Raw genomic sequence first — 19,101 nt, 5'->3', positions numbered from 1 at the left:
GTGCCCGCCGCACAGTATAATGCCCCCACAGTGCTTCCCAAACAGTATAATGCCCCCACAGTGCTCTCCACACAGTATAATGCCCCCACAGTGCTCTCCACACAGTATAATGCCCCCACAGTGCTCTCCACACAGTATAATGCCCCCACAGTGCTCTCCGCACAGTATAATGCCCCCACAGTGCCCCCCAAACAGTATAATGCCCCCACAGTGCAATCCACACAGTATAATGCCCCCACAGTGCTCTCCACACAGTATAATGCCCCCACAGTGCTCTCCACACAGTATAATGCCCCCACAGTGCTCTCCACACAGTATAATGCCCCCACAGTGCCCCCCAAACAGTATAATGCCCCCACAGTATAATGCCCCCACAGTGCAATCCGCACAGTATAATGCCCCCACAGTTCCCGCCGCACAGTATAATGCCCCCACAGTGCCCTCCACACAGTATAATGCCCCCACAGTACCCCCAAACAGTATAATGCCCCATTAGTGCAATCCACACAGTAAAATGCCCCCACAGTGCAATACACACAGTATAATGCCCCCACAGTGCAATCCGCACAGTATAATGTCCCCACAGTGCAATCCGCACAGTATAATGCCCCCACAGTGCCCTCCACACAGTATAATGCCCCCACAGTTCCCTCCACACGGTATAATGCCCCCACAGTGCTCCCCAAACAGTATAATGCCCCCACAGTGCCTCCCCAAACAGTATAATGCCCCCACAGTGCCCTCCGCACTGTATAATGCCCCCACAGTACCCCCCCAAACAGTATAATGTCCCCACAGTGCCCTCCGCACAGTATAATACCACCCACAGTGCCCCCCACATACAATATAATCCCCCACAGTGCACCCCAACACAATATAATGCCCCCACAGTGCCCTCCGCACAGTATAATACCCCCACAGTGACCTCCACACAGTATAATGCCCCCACAGAGCCCTCCTCACAGTATGATGCCCCCATAGTGCCCCCCACACAGTATAATGCCCCCCACAGTGCCCTCCGCACAGTACAATGCCCCCACAGTGCCCTCTGCACAGTATAGTGCAAAAGATGAGGATGTCCAGCTCTTCAGGCAAAAAAATCACGTCTTTATTTTATCATGCAGACACAAAGAATGACATGACCTGCACAACGCGTTTCAGGTGAAAGCACTCACCCTTAATCATGAACATGATTAAGGGTGAGTGCTTTCACCTGAAACGCGTTGTGCTGGTCATGTCATTCTTTGTGTCTGCATGATAAAATAAAGACGTGATTTTTTTGCCTGAAGAGCTGGACATCCTCATCTTTTGCATTATTTTGGGCTGTGGCGGTGCCTGTCCGTGCTCCAGGACGAAATCAAGACTGAGCTTTTTTCACGGTGAGCTGATTCATACTATTGAACAGTATAGTGCCCCTCACACAGAGTGATGCCCCCACAGTGCCCTCCTTACAGTCTAATGCCCCATAGTGCCCTCCTCAAAGTATAATGCCCCCACAGTGCCCTCCTCACAGTATAATACCCCCACAGTGCTCTCCACACAGCAGAAAGACCCCTATAGTGCCCTTACAGAGTATAATGACACATTTCAGCTCTTTATATAGCAGACTCGCAGCGGCCATTTTCTTGAAGTCCTCTTTTCATTCACTGATATAGAAAAGTCTACAACAAAATGGCGCCTGGAGCAGGGACAGTGTGATGTGCGCCGTGTCTGCTGGAGCACAGGGGAGGTGTTGGCTTCAGGTTGCAGTCAGGCAGTGTGGGGGCAGCCCTGCTCGGGGCCTTCCGCTGCTCACACGTGTGTCAGGCAGCCCGGTGTGTGTGGGGTGCGGAGCTATGGGCGAGCAGGGGTTAATCCTCAATATTTCCGAGGCTCCTGTGCAGGAATACAAGACTGTGCAGAGGTCTCAGCAGCCTGCAGGGAAGTGGGTGAGTATGGGGGAGATCAGGGGGGTCCTCACTGTGTGTCCTGCGCTGTCAGTCCTCCAAGGGCTTTCCCTTTAAATGGCTGACACCAGAGAGCAATAGATTATTATTGTTTTTTTTCTCTGCTTGAAACCTCTGATAACAGAGATCTGACTGGGGATTTGCACAGATTAAAGGGGTTTTATCAATGTGAGGGTCCGCACGCTGCCACCATGTTCATATCTCCCAATACTTCTCACAGCTGAGGGTTTGTGACATTGTGTTCTGGACAAGCAAAATAGTGTGTTACAATGTATCAAAACCTCAGCAGTGAGCGCAGCTCTGGGGGACGGTTTCCATTCACTGACAGTAAGCAGAGCTCCTGACTGTGTATTATCCGTGCCGTGCCCTTATTTAGGGTTTATAATCCTCTTTTCTTCCACCCGCAGCAGAAACTTAAGGCTTTAAAAAGAAAAAAGTCTGAAGATGCCAGCGGGGCGCCTCCACCTGCGGCAAAACGGCCGGCGCTTCCTCCTCCACCTGCGGCAAAACGGCCGGCGCTTCCTCCTCCACCTGCGGCAAAACGGCCGGCGCTTCCTCCTCCACCTGCGGCAAAACGGCCGGCGCTTCCTCCTCCACCTGCGGCAAAACGGCCGGCGCTTCCTCCTCCACCTGCGGCAAAACGGCCGGCGTTTCCTCCTCCACCTGCGGCAAAACGGCCGGCGCTTCCTCCTCCACCTGCGGCAAAACGGCCGGCGTTTCCTCCTCCACCTGCGGCAAAACGGCCAGCGCTTCCTCCTCCACCTGCGGCAAAACGGCCGGCGCTTCCTTCTCCATCCCCGAAATTCCACAGCAAGAAATCGAAAGCTGATGTCTCCCCCAGGATGGTCCAGGCACTGCGAAACGAGGGGCGGCCAAAGGGGGGAAGGCCGGCCATCAAGACATCTTCCCTGTTTAAGAACAATCCGGAGCTTCCCGACATCGAAAGGTCAGAGGTCACATGTCACCCTGGGTTACAGGAGAATAGCATGGCTGCCATCATGATTTACTGAGTGGTTGAGCTCCCAGTGATCCTGAAAAATGGGGTACTGCAGCCTGGATGAAGAGGAGGGGCACATGCTCGGCCTCCGCTGCTCCTTTCATTGTCTTTGGGACACATTGCAATTCCATAGACAATGAATGGAGCAGAGGCAGAGTGTGTGCACCTCCCGTACATTCAGGATGGGGCTGCAGAACTGGCTCTCCCGTGGAATGGAGCGGAGCTGGGGGTTGCTGGCGCTCCTTTGGAATGGAGCGGAGCTGGGGGTTGCTGGCGCTCCTTTGGAATGGAGCGGAGCTGGGGGTTGCTGGCGCTCCTTTGGAATGGAGCGGAGCTGGGGGTTGCTGCCGCTCCTTTGGAAGGGAGCGGAGCTGGGGGTTGCTGCCGCTCCTTTGGAAGGGAGCGGAGCTGGGGGTTGCTGCCGCTCCTTTGGAAGGGAACGGAGCTGGCGGTTGCTGTCGGGGCTCCCGTGGAAGGGAGCGGAGCTGGCGGTTGCTGTCGGGGCTCCCGTGGAAGGGAGCGGAGCTGGCGGTTGCTGCCGGGGCTCCCGTGGAAGGGAGCGGTGCTGGGGGTCGCCAGGGCTCCCGTGGAAGGGAGCGGAGCTGGCGGTTGCTGCCGGGGCTCCCGTGGAAGGGAGCGGTGCTGGGGGTCGCCGGGGCTCCCGTGGAAGGGAGCGGAGCTGGCGGTTGCTGCCGGGGCTCCCGTGGAAGGGAGCGGAGCTGGAGGTCGCCAGGGCTCCCGTGGAAGGGAGCGGAGCTGGCGGTTGCTGTCGGGGCTCCTGTGGAAGGGAGCGGTGCTGGGGGTCGCCGGGGCTCCCGTGGAAGGGAGCGGAGCCGGGGCCACTGCACCTCCTGTGAGCTCAAATTGCACGGGAATTAGGGGCTCCCATTCTCAGGATCACCGGGGGGTCCCATTGTGTATTCTCTCGGCATGAAGCCTAATAATCCAGTCTGGACTTCTCCTTCTCTAGATCAGACGTGCGGCCGCTGCAGGAAAAGGTCTTCTCCTCCGATTCCTTCTCTGAGCTCGGACTGCACCCACATCTGGTAAGTAATCGGGATGTAGCAGAGCTGAGCCTGCGCGCTCCCTCTCTGCTCCTGCGCGCTCCCTCTCTGCTCCTGCGCGCTCCCTCTCTGCTCCTGCGCGCTCCCTCTCTGCTCCTGCGCGCTCCCTCTCTGCTCCTGCGCGCTCCCTCTCTGCTCCTGCGCGCTCCCTCTGCTCCTGCGCGCTCCCTCTCTGCTCCTGCGCGCTCCCTCTCTGCTCCTGCGCGCTCCCTCTCTGCTCCTGCGCGCTCCCTCTCTGCTCCTGCGCGCTCCCTCTGCTCCTGCGCGCTCCCTCTCTGCTCCTGCGCCCTGTTACAGGACAATCCCCAGGTATGGCTTGCTTTCCACTTGTAGTACCACGCTTCTTCTGTAGTGGGCGCTGCAGGAGAAATGTGCAGCCGCCCCTGATGTTACTGGTTGGTTTCCAGTCGGTTCTTATTTGGAATATCTCCATTTAAATGACAAGTTCAGCTCTGCTACATCTGCATTGACTGAAATAATATTATTTAACCCCTTCAGCCCCGGGGCACTTTCCGTTTTTGCGTTTTTTGTTTTTTGCTCCCCTTCTTCTGAGAGCCGTAACTTTTTTATTTTTCCATCAATCTTGCCATATGAGGGCTTGTTTTTTGCGGGACGAGTTGTACTTTTAAATGAAACCGTAAGTTTTACCATATATTGTACTGGAAAACAGCAAAAAAATTCCAAGTGTGGAAAAACTGCAAAAAAAAGTGTGATGGCACAATAGTTTTTGGGATGTTTTATTCACGGTGTTCACTATATGGTAAAACTGATGTGTGGGTGCGATGCCTGAGGTCAGTGCGAGTTTGTAGACACCAAACATGTCTAGGTTTACTTGTATCTAAGGGGTTAAAAAAAATTCACAAGCTTGTCCAATAAAAGTGGCGCACGTTTTGCGCCATTTTCAGAAACACGTAGCGTTCTCATTTTTTGGGATCTATGGCTCAGTGACGGCTTATTTTTTGCGTCTCGAGCTGACGTTTATAATGGTACCATTGTTGCACAGATGCTACGTTTTGATCGCCTGTTATTGCATTTTGCGTAAAACTTGCGGCGACCAAAAAACGTAATTTTGGCGTTTTGAATTTTTTTGCCACTACGCCGTTTACCAATCAGATTAATTGACTTTATATTTTGATAGAGCGGGCATTTCTGAACGCGGCGATACCAAATATGTGTATATTTATTTATTTTTTTTAACCCTTTAATTTTCAATGAGGGGAAAGGGGGGTGATTTGAACTTTTAAGTTTTTTTGTTTTTTGGGGGTTTTTTTAAACTTTTTTTTTTTATTTTTTATTTTTTATTTTTTTATTATTATTTTACTAGTCCCCCTAGGGGGCTAATAGCAATCAGCAATCCGATCGCTCTTATCTATCTGCTGATCACAGCTATACAGCTGTAAACAGCAGATTCAGTCACTTCCTGTTTCTCTCTGCTCTCGGCCGAGGGAAAACGAAAGTGAAACTTCATAGCTGCAGGCGTCATGACAAGACCCTGTTCTACGATGGCAACCACCGAAAGTCACATGATCACGCACATGACTTCCGGTGGGGGCGGCGGTAAGTAAAAAATCATGGCCGCGAGCATGTAGATCTCGCTGCCAGACTTTGGCAGCGAGATTTAAGGGGTCAAATGTTGCGAGTGTAAGTGATTCCACTCGCAGCATGCAGTCACACATGTCAGCTGTTGATAACAGCTGATATGTGTGCCGCCTGCCCGCGGCAGGGGGCGGGGCTTAACGGGACACGCTCCATAACGGATATATCTGTCCATGGTCGTGAAGGGGTTAAAAGGATCTCCTATAAAATGCCTTATATATATATATATTTATATAATTTTAGGTGGCCACTCTTACAAACGTCTTGGAGATGAGCCGGATGACCAGGTGAGTCTGAGGCGCAGGATTAGCACAAGGTGGGAGACCCTGATACACAAATGATGCTACTGTCCCTTTAAACTTTAAAGAGCCGCATCTCCTAATGATGTAGTTGGATCTTCTGGAATATCAGACGTCCTGCTACCGGATTACAGGATGTTCATGTGCAGGAGGTGGAGCGGCCATTGCAGACCATCACTGACCATCATCCTTGCATTTCTTTTTTTTTTTTTTTCTCAGCGTCCAGAAGATGACGATCCCGGCCCTCCTGTCTGGCAGAGACGCCATGGTCCGGTCTCAGACTGGGTCTGGTAGGTTTGGATCAGACCATTTTTTTTATAGGGGGAGTTCAAGAGCATGGAAGGATGAGTGGGGTCCCTAAGACTGGCACTGCCATCAGTAAGCCGTGGATTTGTCCATTCACTGACAGCAAGCGGAGATATGTGAGGAATTGATATATATAGTGTGTTACAAACTCGCAGACCTTCTTTTTTTTTTCCTTTTTTTCTTCTGTGCAGGTAAAACTTTGGCTTATGGCGTCCCCCTAGTGCAGAGACTGCAGGAAGTCACCCCAAAAATCCAGGTAAAGACCCCCCCATTATATACATTATATCTAGTAGTGTGTAGCTAAGCAGCAGCCTGGGCATGTTTGGAGTTGTAGTACCACAATTACCGGCTGCAGATCGCGGCGTAATGTGTCCATAGGTGAATAACCGCTGTACAATCTGCCTCCCCGCAGCGCAGCCACGGCCCGTACGCCCTGATACTGGTGCCGACCCGAGAGGTAAGAGGCCGAGGGATGAATCCAGGCAATATTCATCTGCATGACGTAACTCCGCTCATCTCCCACCACTCATTGCTCTATCTTCTTCTCCCCACAGTTGGCTCTACAGAGTTTCACCATCATTCAGAAGCTGCTGAAGGTAATAATCCCACAGCCAGATACTTAAGAAGGCGGAAACGTAGAGAAGAACTATCTCAAGACTCCTGATCGGGAGTTACCTCCTGTATTATACTCCAGAGCTGCACTCACTATTCTACTGGTGCAGTCACTGTGTACACACATTACTGATCCTGAGTTACCTCCTGTATTATACTCCAGAGCTGCACTCACTATTCTGCTGGTGCAGTCACTGTGTACATACATTACTGATCCTGAGTTACCTCCTGTATTATACTCCAGAGCTGCACTCACTATTCTGCTGGTGCAGTCACTGTGTACATACATTACTGATCCTGAGTTACCTCCTGTATTATACTCCAGAGCTGCACTCACTATTCTGCTGATGCAGTCACTGTGTACACACATTACTGATCCTGAGTTACCTCCTGTATTATACTCCAGAGCTGCACTCACTATTCTGCTGGTGCAGTCACTGTGTACACACATTACTGATCCTGAGTTACCTCCTGTATTATACTCCAGAGCTGCACTCACTATTCTACTGGTGCAGTCACTGTGTACATACATTACATTACTGATCCTGAGTTACCTCCTGTATTATACTCCAGAGCTGCACTCACTATTCTACTGGTGCAGTCACTGTGTACATACATTACATTACTGATCCTGAGTTACCTCCTGTATTATACTCCAGAGCTGCACTCACTATTCTGCTGATGGAGTCACTGTGTACATAATTACTGATCCTGAGTTACCTCCTGTATAATACTCCAGAGCTGCGCTCACTATTCTGCACTCCTATAATGCAGTATTGGGCAGGAATAAGTTGTCTTTCGCTGATTTTCAGCCTTTCACGTGGATTGTTCCTGGAGTTTTGATGGGTGGAGAGAAGAGGAAGTCGGAGAAGGCCAGGTAATGGGATTTGTCAGTGTTTGTGCTGGGTTTTTCCTGCCCCGCCGGCCTCCAGGTGGCGCTATATTCAGCATTGTTTCCTGCGTTCTTCTTGGTGAAGGTTACGGAAGGGCATTAATATTCTGATTTCCACTCCGGGGAGACTGGTCGATCACATCAGGTCCACAAAGAACATTCACTTCACTCACGTCCGGTGGCTGGTGGTGGACGAGGCGGACAGGTGAGACCCCTCTGTGCGCCCCTCCTGCTCCTCCCATGTGCCGGGACCCTCGCCCTATAACCACAATTTATTATTTGTAGGATTCTGGATCTGGGATTTGAGAAAGATCTCACAGCCATAATGAATGCGCTGAACGCGCAGAGCGAGCGGAGGCAAAACGTGCTGCTGTCTGCCACACTGAGCCAGGGTGAGACTACAACCCCCAGCATGTTACTGAGCCCGGCATCTGATCCCAGCATGTCTGATATGGTGTATCTAATCCTATCCTGTGTGAAACTGTCTGCTGAACTGTGTATCTAATCCTCTCCTATGTGATACTGTCTGCTGAACTGTGTATCTAATCCTATCCCGTGTGATACTGTCTGCTGAGCCGTGTATCTAATCCTCTCCTGTGTGATACTGTCTGCTGAGCTGTGTATCTAATCCTCTCCTGTGTGATACTGTCTGCTGAGCCGTGCATCTATTCCTCTCCTGTGTGATACTGTTGCTGAGCTGTGTATCTAATCCTCTCCTGTGTGATACTGTCTGCCGAGCCGTGCATCTAATCCTATCCTGTGTGATACTGTCTTCTGAGCTGTGTATCTAATCCTCTCCTGTGTGATACTGTCTGCTGAGCCGTGTATCTAATCCTTTCCTGTGTGATACTGTCTGCCGAGCCGTGTATCTAATCCTAACCTCTGTGATACTGTCTGCTGAGCTGTGTATCTAATCCTCTCCTGTGTGATACTGTTGCTGAGCTGTGTATCTAATCCTATCCTGTGTGATACTGTCTGCTGAGCTTTGTATCTAATCCTCTCCTGTGTGATACTGTCTGCTGAGCCGTGTATCTAATCCTATCCTGTGTGATACTGTCTGCTGAGCTGTGTATCTAATCCTCTCCTGTGTGATACGGTCTGCTGAGCCGTGTATCTAATCCTCTCCTGTGTGATACTGTCTGCTGAGCCGTGTATCTAATCCTCTCCTGTGTGATACTGTCTGCTGAGCTGTATCTGATCCTCTTTCAGGGGTGACCCGTCTGGCTGACATCAGTTTACACTCGCCGGTCGCTGTGTCGGTGGGTGCGGACCCTCGCAGTGAGCCGATGCTGGGGGTCTCGTCTCCGGTGGAGCAGGGGGCTGTGGACACGTCGGGCTTTGCTGTCCCGGAGCGGCTCCTGCAGCACGCGGTGGTGGTTCCCAGTAAGCTGAAGCTGGTGGGCTGTGGACACGTCGGGCTTTGCTGTCCCGGAGCGGCTCCTGCAGCACGCGGTGGTGGTTCCCAGTAAGCTGAAGCTGGTGACGCTGGCCGCCTTCATACTGGGAAAGTGGCAGGTGAGCGGCCGCCATGTCCTACCTGTCACACGTGGGCTCGTCTGTGCTGGGTCCTGATCGCTGTGGGTAACGTTATATCCGAGGCTCATGTGCCAGTTTGGGGTATTGTTCCTGCCCGGTGTATATATTGGGGTCCGGAGATCAGGAGCTGCTCCTCTGACTTCTGAGGTTTTTATTCTAGTCTGATCCAAAACCGAAGATGATCGTTTTCTTCCCAAGCTGCGAACTGGTAGAGTTCCACCATACGCTGCTGAGCAACGTGCTGCCCCTGCAGCCCCGCGCGGGAGACCCGGCCGTGTTCCTGCGACTGCACGGGGGCATGGCACAAGAGGTAACTGAGGTCGGGGGGTATGAAGTGCACATCATTCGTCATCTGCATCCCAAGTGTCAACCGCGTCCCAAGCGTCATCGGCGTCCCAAGTGTCGCCGTTGGCGTCCCAATCGTCATTGTTCCGCACCCCGAGCGTTGGCGTACCAAGCGTCATGGTCCCGCACCCCGAGCATTGGCATTCCTAGCGTCGGCGTTCCAAGCGTCATGGTTCCGCACCCCCAGCGTTGGCGTCCCAAGCGTCATGGTCCCGCACCCCGAGTGTTGGCATCCCAAGCATCATGGTCCCGCACCCCGAGCGTTGGCGTCCAAAGCGTCATGGTCCCGCACACTGAGCGTTGGCTTTCCTAGCGTTGGCATCCGAATAGTCAAGGTCCCGCACCCCGAGCGTCGGCATCCCAAGCGTCATGGTCCCGCACCCCGAGTGTTGGCGTCCCAAGCGTGCAGGGCCTGCACCCCGAGTGTCGGCATCCCAAGCGTCATGGTCCCGCACCCCAATTGTTGGCGTTCCAAACGTCATGGTCCCGCACCCCGAGCGTTGGCGTCCAAAGCGTCATGGTCCCGCACCCCGAGCGTTGGCTTTCCTAGCGTTGGCGTCCTAAGCGTCATGGTCCCACACCCCGATTGTTGGCGTCCTAAGCGTCATGGTCCCGGACCTGAAGCGTCGGTGTATCTAGTGTCGGTGTTCCAAGCATCAGCTTCCCGCACCCCGATCATTGGTGTCCTGCACCCCATTATTGAGTGTATAACACTGGTATTAATGGTACACATCACCATGTAGTTGATGATACCAGAGAGCAGTAGCGGCAGCCTCCTCCCTGCTCTTCTCTCATCCCAATTATCATCTCGTTAGCAGCAGGTTTGGCGATTGTTCGTGCGCTGGAAATGTGCAGCCGCCTCCGTCCTCCGCCACCTGAGGGTCTTTATTGGGACTAATCCTCCCTGAGCAGCTGCTCGCTGCCGCCGCCTTGCAGGGAGGGCCGGGCATGGGGGGCAATTAGTTCCTGATGTCCTCACATTAGGAGCTTTATTGGAACTAAACAAGGACCCCCAGATGGCGGCACTCCACCCCACACTGGAAGCAAATTAATAGTATCCTCCCTGTTATTTTAAGCCCCCCGCCCCCCGCCCGGCACCAATCCTCCCAGTAAGTGCTGGGGACATCACAAAGGCACAAATCATCCCAGTAACTGGACCCCTTTAATCCCCCCAGCAGGACACATACTGCCGCTTCTGCCTCGGTCTTGTCCGGGACTTTCCATCTTTAATCCTTTTTCCGCCAAAGCAAATGTATATGTGTACGTGTGGACCCCTGCACCGCGGACCCCTGCACCGCGGACCCCTGCACCGCGGCCGCGAAACGCAGATGCCGAAAGACGACGCGACCGAGCGTAAAAAACGGAGGAGGCCAGAAATCATGATCTATGGATATAACCTGCAAATGTCCGATTCTGGCCGAGACCCCCAGATCAAGCGGCTGCCTCAGGACGACGAACGATGTGACCTTATGCCCCTGTACCCCAACATACCAATGCATGCAGACCCCCTAAGCTAATATGGACCCCAGACCAGACCCCCTTATTACATACAAACCCCAATCCACACCTCTATTTCCACGCAGACCCCTAAACTAATATTGACCCAGACCAGTCCCAGTTACCAATGCAAATCCCAGACCCCCCAGACCACATGCGCTAATTGATTATGGACCCCCTAAATCTTATCCCTGGGATTTGCTGAGGGGAGCACAGCTCTTGATATTGAAAGCTGAAGTTTATTGGGGGACGTCAGAACTTATTACGGGGGCTGTGTCGCTGCCATTGACGTCTCCAGCGCTGCTATGTTAATATTGGTTCTGTTTCTGGTTCCAGGAGAGGACGGACGTTTTCCAGCAGTTTTCGGGGGTCCGGGCTGGGATCCTGCTGTGTACGGTGAGTGGATACAGGGCTCCATTGTATGTACGACGTGTAAAAAAGCACCAAAAAATCTGCCTGATTCCATGGAAATCTCCTACCTCACCCTCTGTCAACACTTCCTGGCAGCCAGAGACACTTACATCAGGAATTACCATTTATGCACTTTACTGACTTTGTTTTTAGTAAGTTTTCTGTCCGGACTGTGATGGAGGACGGAGACCCTTGGCCGGAAGTTGTCGGGGAGCAGGGCCATGCCGGACCTCCGTTTCCTCCTCCTACCCTGTGCCGGGCCACCTCCGCCTCCTCTTACCTTGTGCTGGACCGCTGCCACCTCCTCCACTTGCCTTGTGCTGGACCGCCGACTCCTCCTCCTCTTGCCTTGTGCTGGACCGCCGCCTCCTCCTCCTTGTGCGCCTCGCCCACGCCGCCGTCGCCGCCTCCTCCTCCTCATGCCCCGCACCCAGGCCTCCGCCTCCTCCTCCTCCTCGTGCCTCTTGCCCAGGCCGCCGCCGCCTCCTCCTAGTGCCCCTTGCCCAGGCCACATCTGCCTCCTCTTCATGCCCTGCACCCAGGCTGCTGCCACCATATCCTTCTCAAGCACCGCGCCTGGGCTGCCACTGCCTGCTTCTCCCCCTGCCCTGCGCCCAGGCCGCCACCACCTCCTCCTTGTGCCCTACGCTGAGGCCAGCTACCTCCTCATCGTGCCCCGCGCCCAGGCCGCCACCACCTCCTCCTCATCGAGCCCCGCACCTGGGCTGCCGCCACCTCCTCCCCCTGCCCTGCGGCTACTCCGCCACCCCCTCCTCCCTCTGTCCTGCGCCGCCGTCGCTTCCTGACTTACGCCGGGCTGCCACCTCCTCCCTCTGCCCCGCGTCGGGCCACCTCCGCCTCCTCCTGCCCCGCGCTTAGGCCTCCGCCTCCTCCTGCCCCGCGCTTAGGCCTCCGCCTCCTCCTGCCCCGCGCTTAGGCCTCCGCCTCCTGCCCCGCGCTTAGGCCTCCGCCTCCTCCTGCCCCGCGCTTAGGCCTCCGCCTCCTCCTGCCCCGCGCTTAGGCCTCCGCCTCCTCCTGCCCCGCGCTTAGGCCTCCGCCTCCTCCTGCCCCGCGCTTAGGCCTCCGCCTCCTCCTGCCCCGCGCTTAGGCCTCCGCCTCCTCCTGCCCCGCGCTTAGGCCGCCGCCTCCTCCTGCCCCGCGCCAGGCCCTTGTTTGCCCTTCATCTCCCCTCCACTGGCAGGAGACGGCTGAGTTCAATATCCCTTCTTTGCGGCCCTGGCACCGTTCAGCAGCCGCCAGTTTGTGATCGCAGTCGTACGGCCGCCAGCCTGCTGCCCGCTACAGAAGGCAGCGCAATTAGCTACCTAATCGTGGCAGCTGTTGATCGGAGAACGTGTGAAGCTCGGAGCGTCCGACCACCGCCAACTTGTAAATTACAGCCATCTAGAGTAATTAGTGCCGAAAACGGCTTATCCGGGAGGAGCGCTGATTAACCACTTCAGGGCTGGCGCCGTGTCCTTAATGGGCCGGGTACATCGCCCGGACACCAGGACACGGTTCAGTGGGAGATATTGGCGCGGGCGGCTGGTGAGGGGGTGACTGGTTGTAGCTCAGGCTTACTTCTGCTCGCCTGCGCTTCCTCCGCCGGCCGTGGACGGCACAGATGGACGTCAGCTCGCTCAGGTGCCCGCCTGTCAGCCGGATTAAAATGACTCATTTATTTACCGTGGAAGCGCACCCAGGATGGCAGCTCCGCCGGAGCGATGGAGCCGGCCCGCCCTTTCCGTCCTGCCAAAAGTCATTATTGCGGAGCGCAGAGAGGCCTCAGCAGGGGAGGGTCCCCCGCCGCGCCGGAGACAGATTGGGCTGAGTAATAACGTCAGGCTGCGCCGAGCACCGGAGGCCAAGACTCTTGGCTGCAGGAACCAGAATATGGCAACACGAGTTAACGTGGCTGAGTAAACAGCAAAACATTTCCTAAATGACCTTTTTGCTTCCCCCTCTCCTCCTCCTCCTCCTCCTCCTCCGATGCCACAGTGAAGATGAGCGGCTGCAGGCGCCGCGCCAGGAGCGGGCACCAAACTGCTGCAGTCTGGGGTTACATGGAGGAAAGTCACAGCACCCCATGCGGCAGCGGTCGCGAGGCCGTCCTTCCTGCACGTGCTCCTATTACACTGTGCGTGCAGGCAGCAATGTACCCGTGTTATAGCGGCAGCGGTCGTGAGGCCGTCCTTCTTGCACTTGTTCCTATTACACTATGTGGGCGTTATGTGAGTGTGCAGGCAGCCCCGTACCCATGTTATAGTGGCGTCTGTTCAGCCCGTGTTATAGCGGCGTCTGTTCAGCCCGTGTTATAGCGGCGTCTGTTCAGCCCGTGTTATAGCGGCGTCTGTTCAGCCCGTGTTATAGCGGCGTCTGTTCAGCCCGTGTAGTAGCGGCGTCTGTTCAGCCCGTGTAGTAGCGGCGTCTGTTCAGCCCGTGTAGTAGCGGCGTCTGTTCAGCCCGTGTAGTAGCGGCGTCTGTTCAGCCCGTGTAGTAGCGGCGTCTGTTCAGCCCGTGTAGTAGCGGCGTCTGTTCAGCCCGTGTAGTAGCGGCGTCTGTTCAACCCGTGTTATAGCGGCGTCTGTTCAGCCCGTGTTATAGCGGCGTCTGTTCAGCCCGTGTTATAGCGGCGTCTGTTCAGCCCGTGTTATAGCGGCGTCTGTTCAGCCCGTGTTATAGCGGCGTCTGTTCAGCCCGTGTAGTAGCGGCGTCTGTTCAGCCCGTGTTATAGCGGCGTCTGTTCAGCCCGTGTAGTAGCGGCGTCTGTTCAGCCCGTGTTATAGCGGTGTCTGTTCAGCCCGTGTTATAGCGTCGTCTGTTCAGCCCGTGTTATAGCGTCGTCTGTTCAACCCGTGTTATAGCGGCGTCTGTTCAGCCCGTGTTATAGTGGCGTCTGTTCAGCCCGTGTTATAGCGGCGTCTGTTCAGCCCGTGTAGTAGCGGCGTCTGTTCAGCCCGTGTTATAGCGGCGTCTGTTCAGCCCGTGTAGTAGCGGCGTCTGTTCAGCCCGTGTTATAGCGGTGTCTGTTCAGCCCGTGTTGTAGCGGCGTCTGTTCAGCCCGTGTTGTAGCGGCGTCTGTTCAGCCCGTGTTATAGCGGCGTCTGTTCAGCCCGTGTTATAGCGGCGTAGGCGTTCTAGCAGTCTCATGTGTTTGCTCTCTTGCAGGACGTCGCTGCTCGGGGGCTGGATCTTCCTCAGGTCACTTGGATCGTGCAGGTGAGGCTCCGCACATTGGACGCCTTTTCTTCTGAAATCCTCTGTGCTGCTGGGGCAGTCTACATTTTCTGCTTAGTTTTAATCTGACATTGTGCCTGATACGTGAGAAGTCGCACCTCGCTCCTCCATGATCACATCCCTCCTGAAACACTCTGTGCTGCTGTGATCCAGGAGGCGCTGTGTGTCCTTCAGCACAGACGTCCCGGTATATATCGGTGCTGGCGGGTGAGCGTGTTCCTGCGTGTACGTATATATACCTGTATATGTCTGCTGCAGATATACCCGCGGTCGCCCCCGCTCGCTCGTCAGGCCGCAGCCTTCGCTCGCCCGGTGTCACCTGCACATCCGTCTCCTCGGCGGCGGCGCTGAGAATAGATGCAGGTAACGAGGCGGGTGAGACGAGCGCGGCACAGGACAGCTTCTCCGGAGAGCGCCCCATTAGCGCCACATCCAGCAGGCGTTTTGTCTTCACATGTCAGAGCGCGGCGCTCCCCTGACAGCCACATCTGAGCTCATCCTTCTCCACCGCACCCGCATCTGAGAGACTCCTCATGGCTTTCCGGGAGAGGCCGGGACCGCGTTATATGTGGGGTAATTAGGGCCCAACAATACGTCATTCAACGCACACTCAGCTCTGCCTGTCACCACATCCGCGGCCCTGCACCGAGAACGGGGGCTGAAATATATCTGCTACCCCGAGAGGGGACACCTCTAATAATGTATACACTGAGGAAGAAGCCGCTCACAGGAGAGACGTATGGCCATAATCACTGCGGTACTGTGTGTACAGTGAGATAATACTGCCCCTATGTGTAAAAATATAACTACTATAATACTGCCCCCTATATACAAGAATATAACTACTATAATACTGCCCCTATGTGTAAAAATATAACTACTATAATACTGCCCCCTATATACAAGAATATAACTACTATAATACTGCCCATATGTACAAGAATATAACTACTATAATACCGCCCCCTATATACAAGAATATAACTACTATAATACTGCCCATATGTACAAGAATATAACTACTATAATACTGCCCCCTATGTACAAGAATATAACTACTATAATACTGCTCCCTATGTACAAGAATATAACTATTATAATACTGCCCCTATGTGCAAGAATATAACTACTATAATACTGCCCCTATGTACAAGAATAACTACTATAATACTGCCCATATGTACAAGAATATAACTACTATAATACTGCCCCTATGTACAAGAATATAACTACTATAATACTGCCCATATGTACAAGAATATAACTACTATAATACCGCCCCCTATATACAAGAATATAACTACTATAATACTGCCCATATGTACAAGAATATAACTACTATAATACCGCCCCCTATATACAAGAATATAACTACTATAATACTGCCCATATGTACAAGAATATAACTACTATAATACTGCTCCCTATGTACAAGAATATAACTACTATAATACTGCCCCTATGTGCAAGAATATAACTACTATAATACTGTCCCTATGTACAAGAATAACTACTATAATACTGCCCATATGTACAAGAATATAACTACTATAATCCTGCCCCTATGTACAAGAATATAACTACTATAATACTGCCCCTATGTACAAGAATATAACTACTATAATACTGCCCCCTGTGTACAAGAATATAACTACTATAATACTGCTCCTATGTACAAGAATATAACTACTATAATACTGCCCCTATATACAAGAATATAACTACTATAATCCTGCCCCTATGTACAAGAATATAACTACTATAATACTGCTCCTATATACAAGAATATAACTACTATATTACTGATCCTATGTACAAGAATATAACTACTATAATACTGCCCCTATATACAAGAATATAACTACTATAATACTGCCCCCTATGTACAAGAATATAACTACTATAATACTGCTCCTTTTGTACAAGAATATAACTACTATAATACTGCCCCTATATACAAGAATATAACTACTATAATACTGCCCCTATGTACAAGAATATAACTACTGTAATCCTGCCCCTATGTACAAGAATATAACTACTATAATACTGCCCCTATGTACAAGAATATAACTACTATAATACTGCCCCCTGTGTACAAGAATATAACTACTATAATACTGCTCCTTTTGTACAAGAATATAACTACTATAATACTGCCCCCTATTCACAAGAATACAACTACTATAATACTGCCCCTATATACAAGAATATAACTACTATAATCCTGCCCCTATGTACAAGAATATAACTACTATAATACTGCCCCTATGTACAAGAATATAACTACTATAATACTGCCCCAATGTACAAGAATATAACTACTATAATACTGCTCATTTTGTACAAGCATATAACTACTATAATACTGCCCCTATGTACAGGAATACAACTACTATAATACTGCCCCCTATGTACAAGAATATAACTACTATAATACTGCTCCTATGTACAAGAATATAACTACTATAATACTGCTCCTTTTGTACAAGAATATAACTACTATAATACTGCCCCCTATATACAAGAATATAACTACTATAATACTGCCCCCTATATACAAGAATATAACTACTATAATACTGCCCCCTATGTACAAGAATATAACTACTATAATACTGCCCCTATGTACAAGAATATAACTACTATAATACTGCCCCCTATATACAAGAATATAACTACTATAATACTGCCCCCTATGTACAAGAATATAACTACTATAATACTGCCCCCTATATACAAGAATATAACTACTATAATACTGCCCCCTATATACAAGAATATAACTACTATAATACTGCCCCCTATGTACAAGAATATAACTACTATAATACTGCCCCCTATGTACAAGAATATAACTACTATAATACTGCTCCTATGTACAAGAATATAACTACTATAATACTGCCCCTATGTACAGGAATATAACTACTATAATACTGCCCCTATGTACAAGAATATAACTACTATAATACTGCTCCTATGTACAGGAATATAACTACTATAATACGGCCCCTATGTACAAGAATATAACTACTATAATACTGCCCCCTATATACAAGAATATAACTACTATAATACTGCTCCCTATGTACAAGAATATAACTACTATAATACTGCCCCTATGTACAAGAATATAACTACTATAATACTGCCCCTATGTACAAGAATATAACTACTATAATACTGCCCCTATGTACAAGAATATAACTACTATAATACTGCCCTCTATGTACAAGAATATAACATTGTTGGGTTTATTGTCTAACACCTCTGCACATTGCTCATTCATTACACCCCGCAGTACAACGCTCCGGTGTCTGTGGAGGAATACATCCACCGTGTTGGTCGCACCGCCCGGCTTGGAGCCCGTGGAAGCAGTTTGCTCGTCCTCATCCCATCCGAGGCTGAATATATTCAGACTTTGGTGAATCACAAGATCAGGTAAGAAATCTACTGATCACTGGAGACCTCGTCTTGGGGGGGGGGGGGCTCTTGACTGTTGTATAATTTGATGTACATTGTGATGGTATATAGAAGAGCTGCTCCGGAGATAATGCAGCCACAGCCGTCCATATAGACGTGTATGGGCAGTTGTCCTGTCTCCTATCTCCATACATGTAGACTCCTTCTTCCCATCACTAAATATCAGGTTTTAGTTTTCATATAATCAGAATATTATTATTATTATTATTCCTGTTTTCATTCTTCGGCGCCATCATGGGAGTTTCATCTTATTTTCAGTGTCTCAGAGATGAAGATGGAAGAGATCTTGTCCAACCTCCTCCCGGAGGAATTCCTGATAATCAAAAGAGGGAAGGTAAGAAGCCGTCAGATATTAGCCGAGGTCACACTCCACTGCCGGGTATCATCCATTATACTACATCCTGTATTATGCTCCAGAGCTGCACTCACTATTCTGCTGGTGCAGTCACTGTGTACATACATTACTGATCCTGAGTTACCTCCTGTATTATACTCCAGAGCTGCATTCACTATTCTGCTGGTGCACTCACTGTGTACATACATTGCATTACTGATCCTGAGTTACCTCCTGTATTATACTCCAGAGCTGCACTCACTGTTCTGTGTGTGATATATAGAGCCAGCGTCCTCCGAGGGCAGTATGGAGCTGCCGTGGTTGCAGTGTAGCAGGTGCAGTCGGGTTGGGTGCGGGGGTCTCTCCTCTTCCCCCTCTGTTCATAGCGGCGTCCTCCGGGGGGCAGTATGGAGCAGGTGGAGCGCTCAGGTTGGGTGTGGGGATCTCTCCTCTCCCCGCTCTGTTCATAGCAGCGTCCTCCGGGGGGCAGCATGGAGCAGGTGGAGTCGGGTTGGGTGTGGGGGTCTCTCCTCTCCCCGCTCT

General features: G+C 51.6%; 1 protein-coding gene across 1 annotated transcript in view; it reads left to right on the top strand.

The window, feature by feature from the left end:
- Positions 1 to 1,707: 1,707 nt before the first annotated feature.
- DDX31 (DEAD-box helicase 31) overlaps positions 1,708 to 19,101 on the top strand; it is a 27,763-nt gene continuing 10,369 nt past the window's right edge. The window contains exons 1-19 of the mRNA XM_075324937.1: positions 1,708 to 1,928; positions 2,354 to 2,892; positions 3,914 to 3,989; positions 5,847 to 5,890; positions 6,122 to 6,192; positions 6,400 to 6,464; positions 6,621 to 6,665; positions 6,763 to 6,804; positions 7,633 to 7,697; positions 7,798 to 7,917; positions 7,998 to 8,104; positions 8,922 to 9,041; positions 9,130 to 9,227; positions 9,409 to 9,558; positions 11,427 to 11,486; positions 14,670 to 14,720; positions 18,043 to 18,182; positions 18,483 to 18,558; positions 18,945 to 18,987. Of these exons, the coding sequence (XP_075181052.1) occupies positions 1,836 to 1,928; positions 2,354 to 2,892; positions 3,914 to 3,989; positions 5,847 to 5,890; positions 6,122 to 6,192; positions 6,400 to 6,464; positions 6,621 to 6,665; positions 6,763 to 6,804; positions 7,633 to 7,697; positions 7,798 to 7,917; positions 7,998 to 8,104; positions 8,922 to 9,041; positions 9,130 to 9,227; positions 9,409 to 9,558; positions 11,427 to 11,486; positions 14,670 to 14,720; positions 18,043 to 18,182; positions 18,483 to 18,558; positions 18,945 to 18,987 (2,005 nt within the window). The 5' untranslated portion in view covers positions 1,708 to 1,835. The remainder of the gene's footprint in view (positions 1,929 to 2,353; positions 2,893 to 3,913; positions 3,990 to 5,846; positions 5,891 to 6,121; positions 6,193 to 6,399; positions 6,465 to 6,620; positions 6,666 to 6,762; positions 6,805 to 7,632; positions 7,698 to 7,797; positions 7,918 to 7,997; positions 8,105 to 8,921; positions 9,042 to 9,129; positions 9,228 to 9,408; positions 9,559 to 11,426; positions 11,487 to 14,669; positions 14,721 to 18,042; positions 18,183 to 18,482; positions 18,559 to 18,944; positions 18,988 to 19,101) is intronic.

This window comes from Anomaloglossus baeobatrachus, chromosome 9 (assembly GCF_048569485.1).
Source record: "Anomaloglossus baeobatrachus isolate aAnoBae1 chromosome 9, aAnoBae1.hap1, whole genome shotgun sequence".
In the NCBI taxonomy this organism is placed as follows: Eukaryota; Metazoa; Chordata; class Amphibia; order Anura; family Aromobatidae; genus Anomaloglossus; species Anomaloglossus baeobatrachus.
The sequence above is the reverse complement of the archived record's forward strand: the minus strand, read 5'-3'. Positions and strand labels throughout refer to the sequence as shown.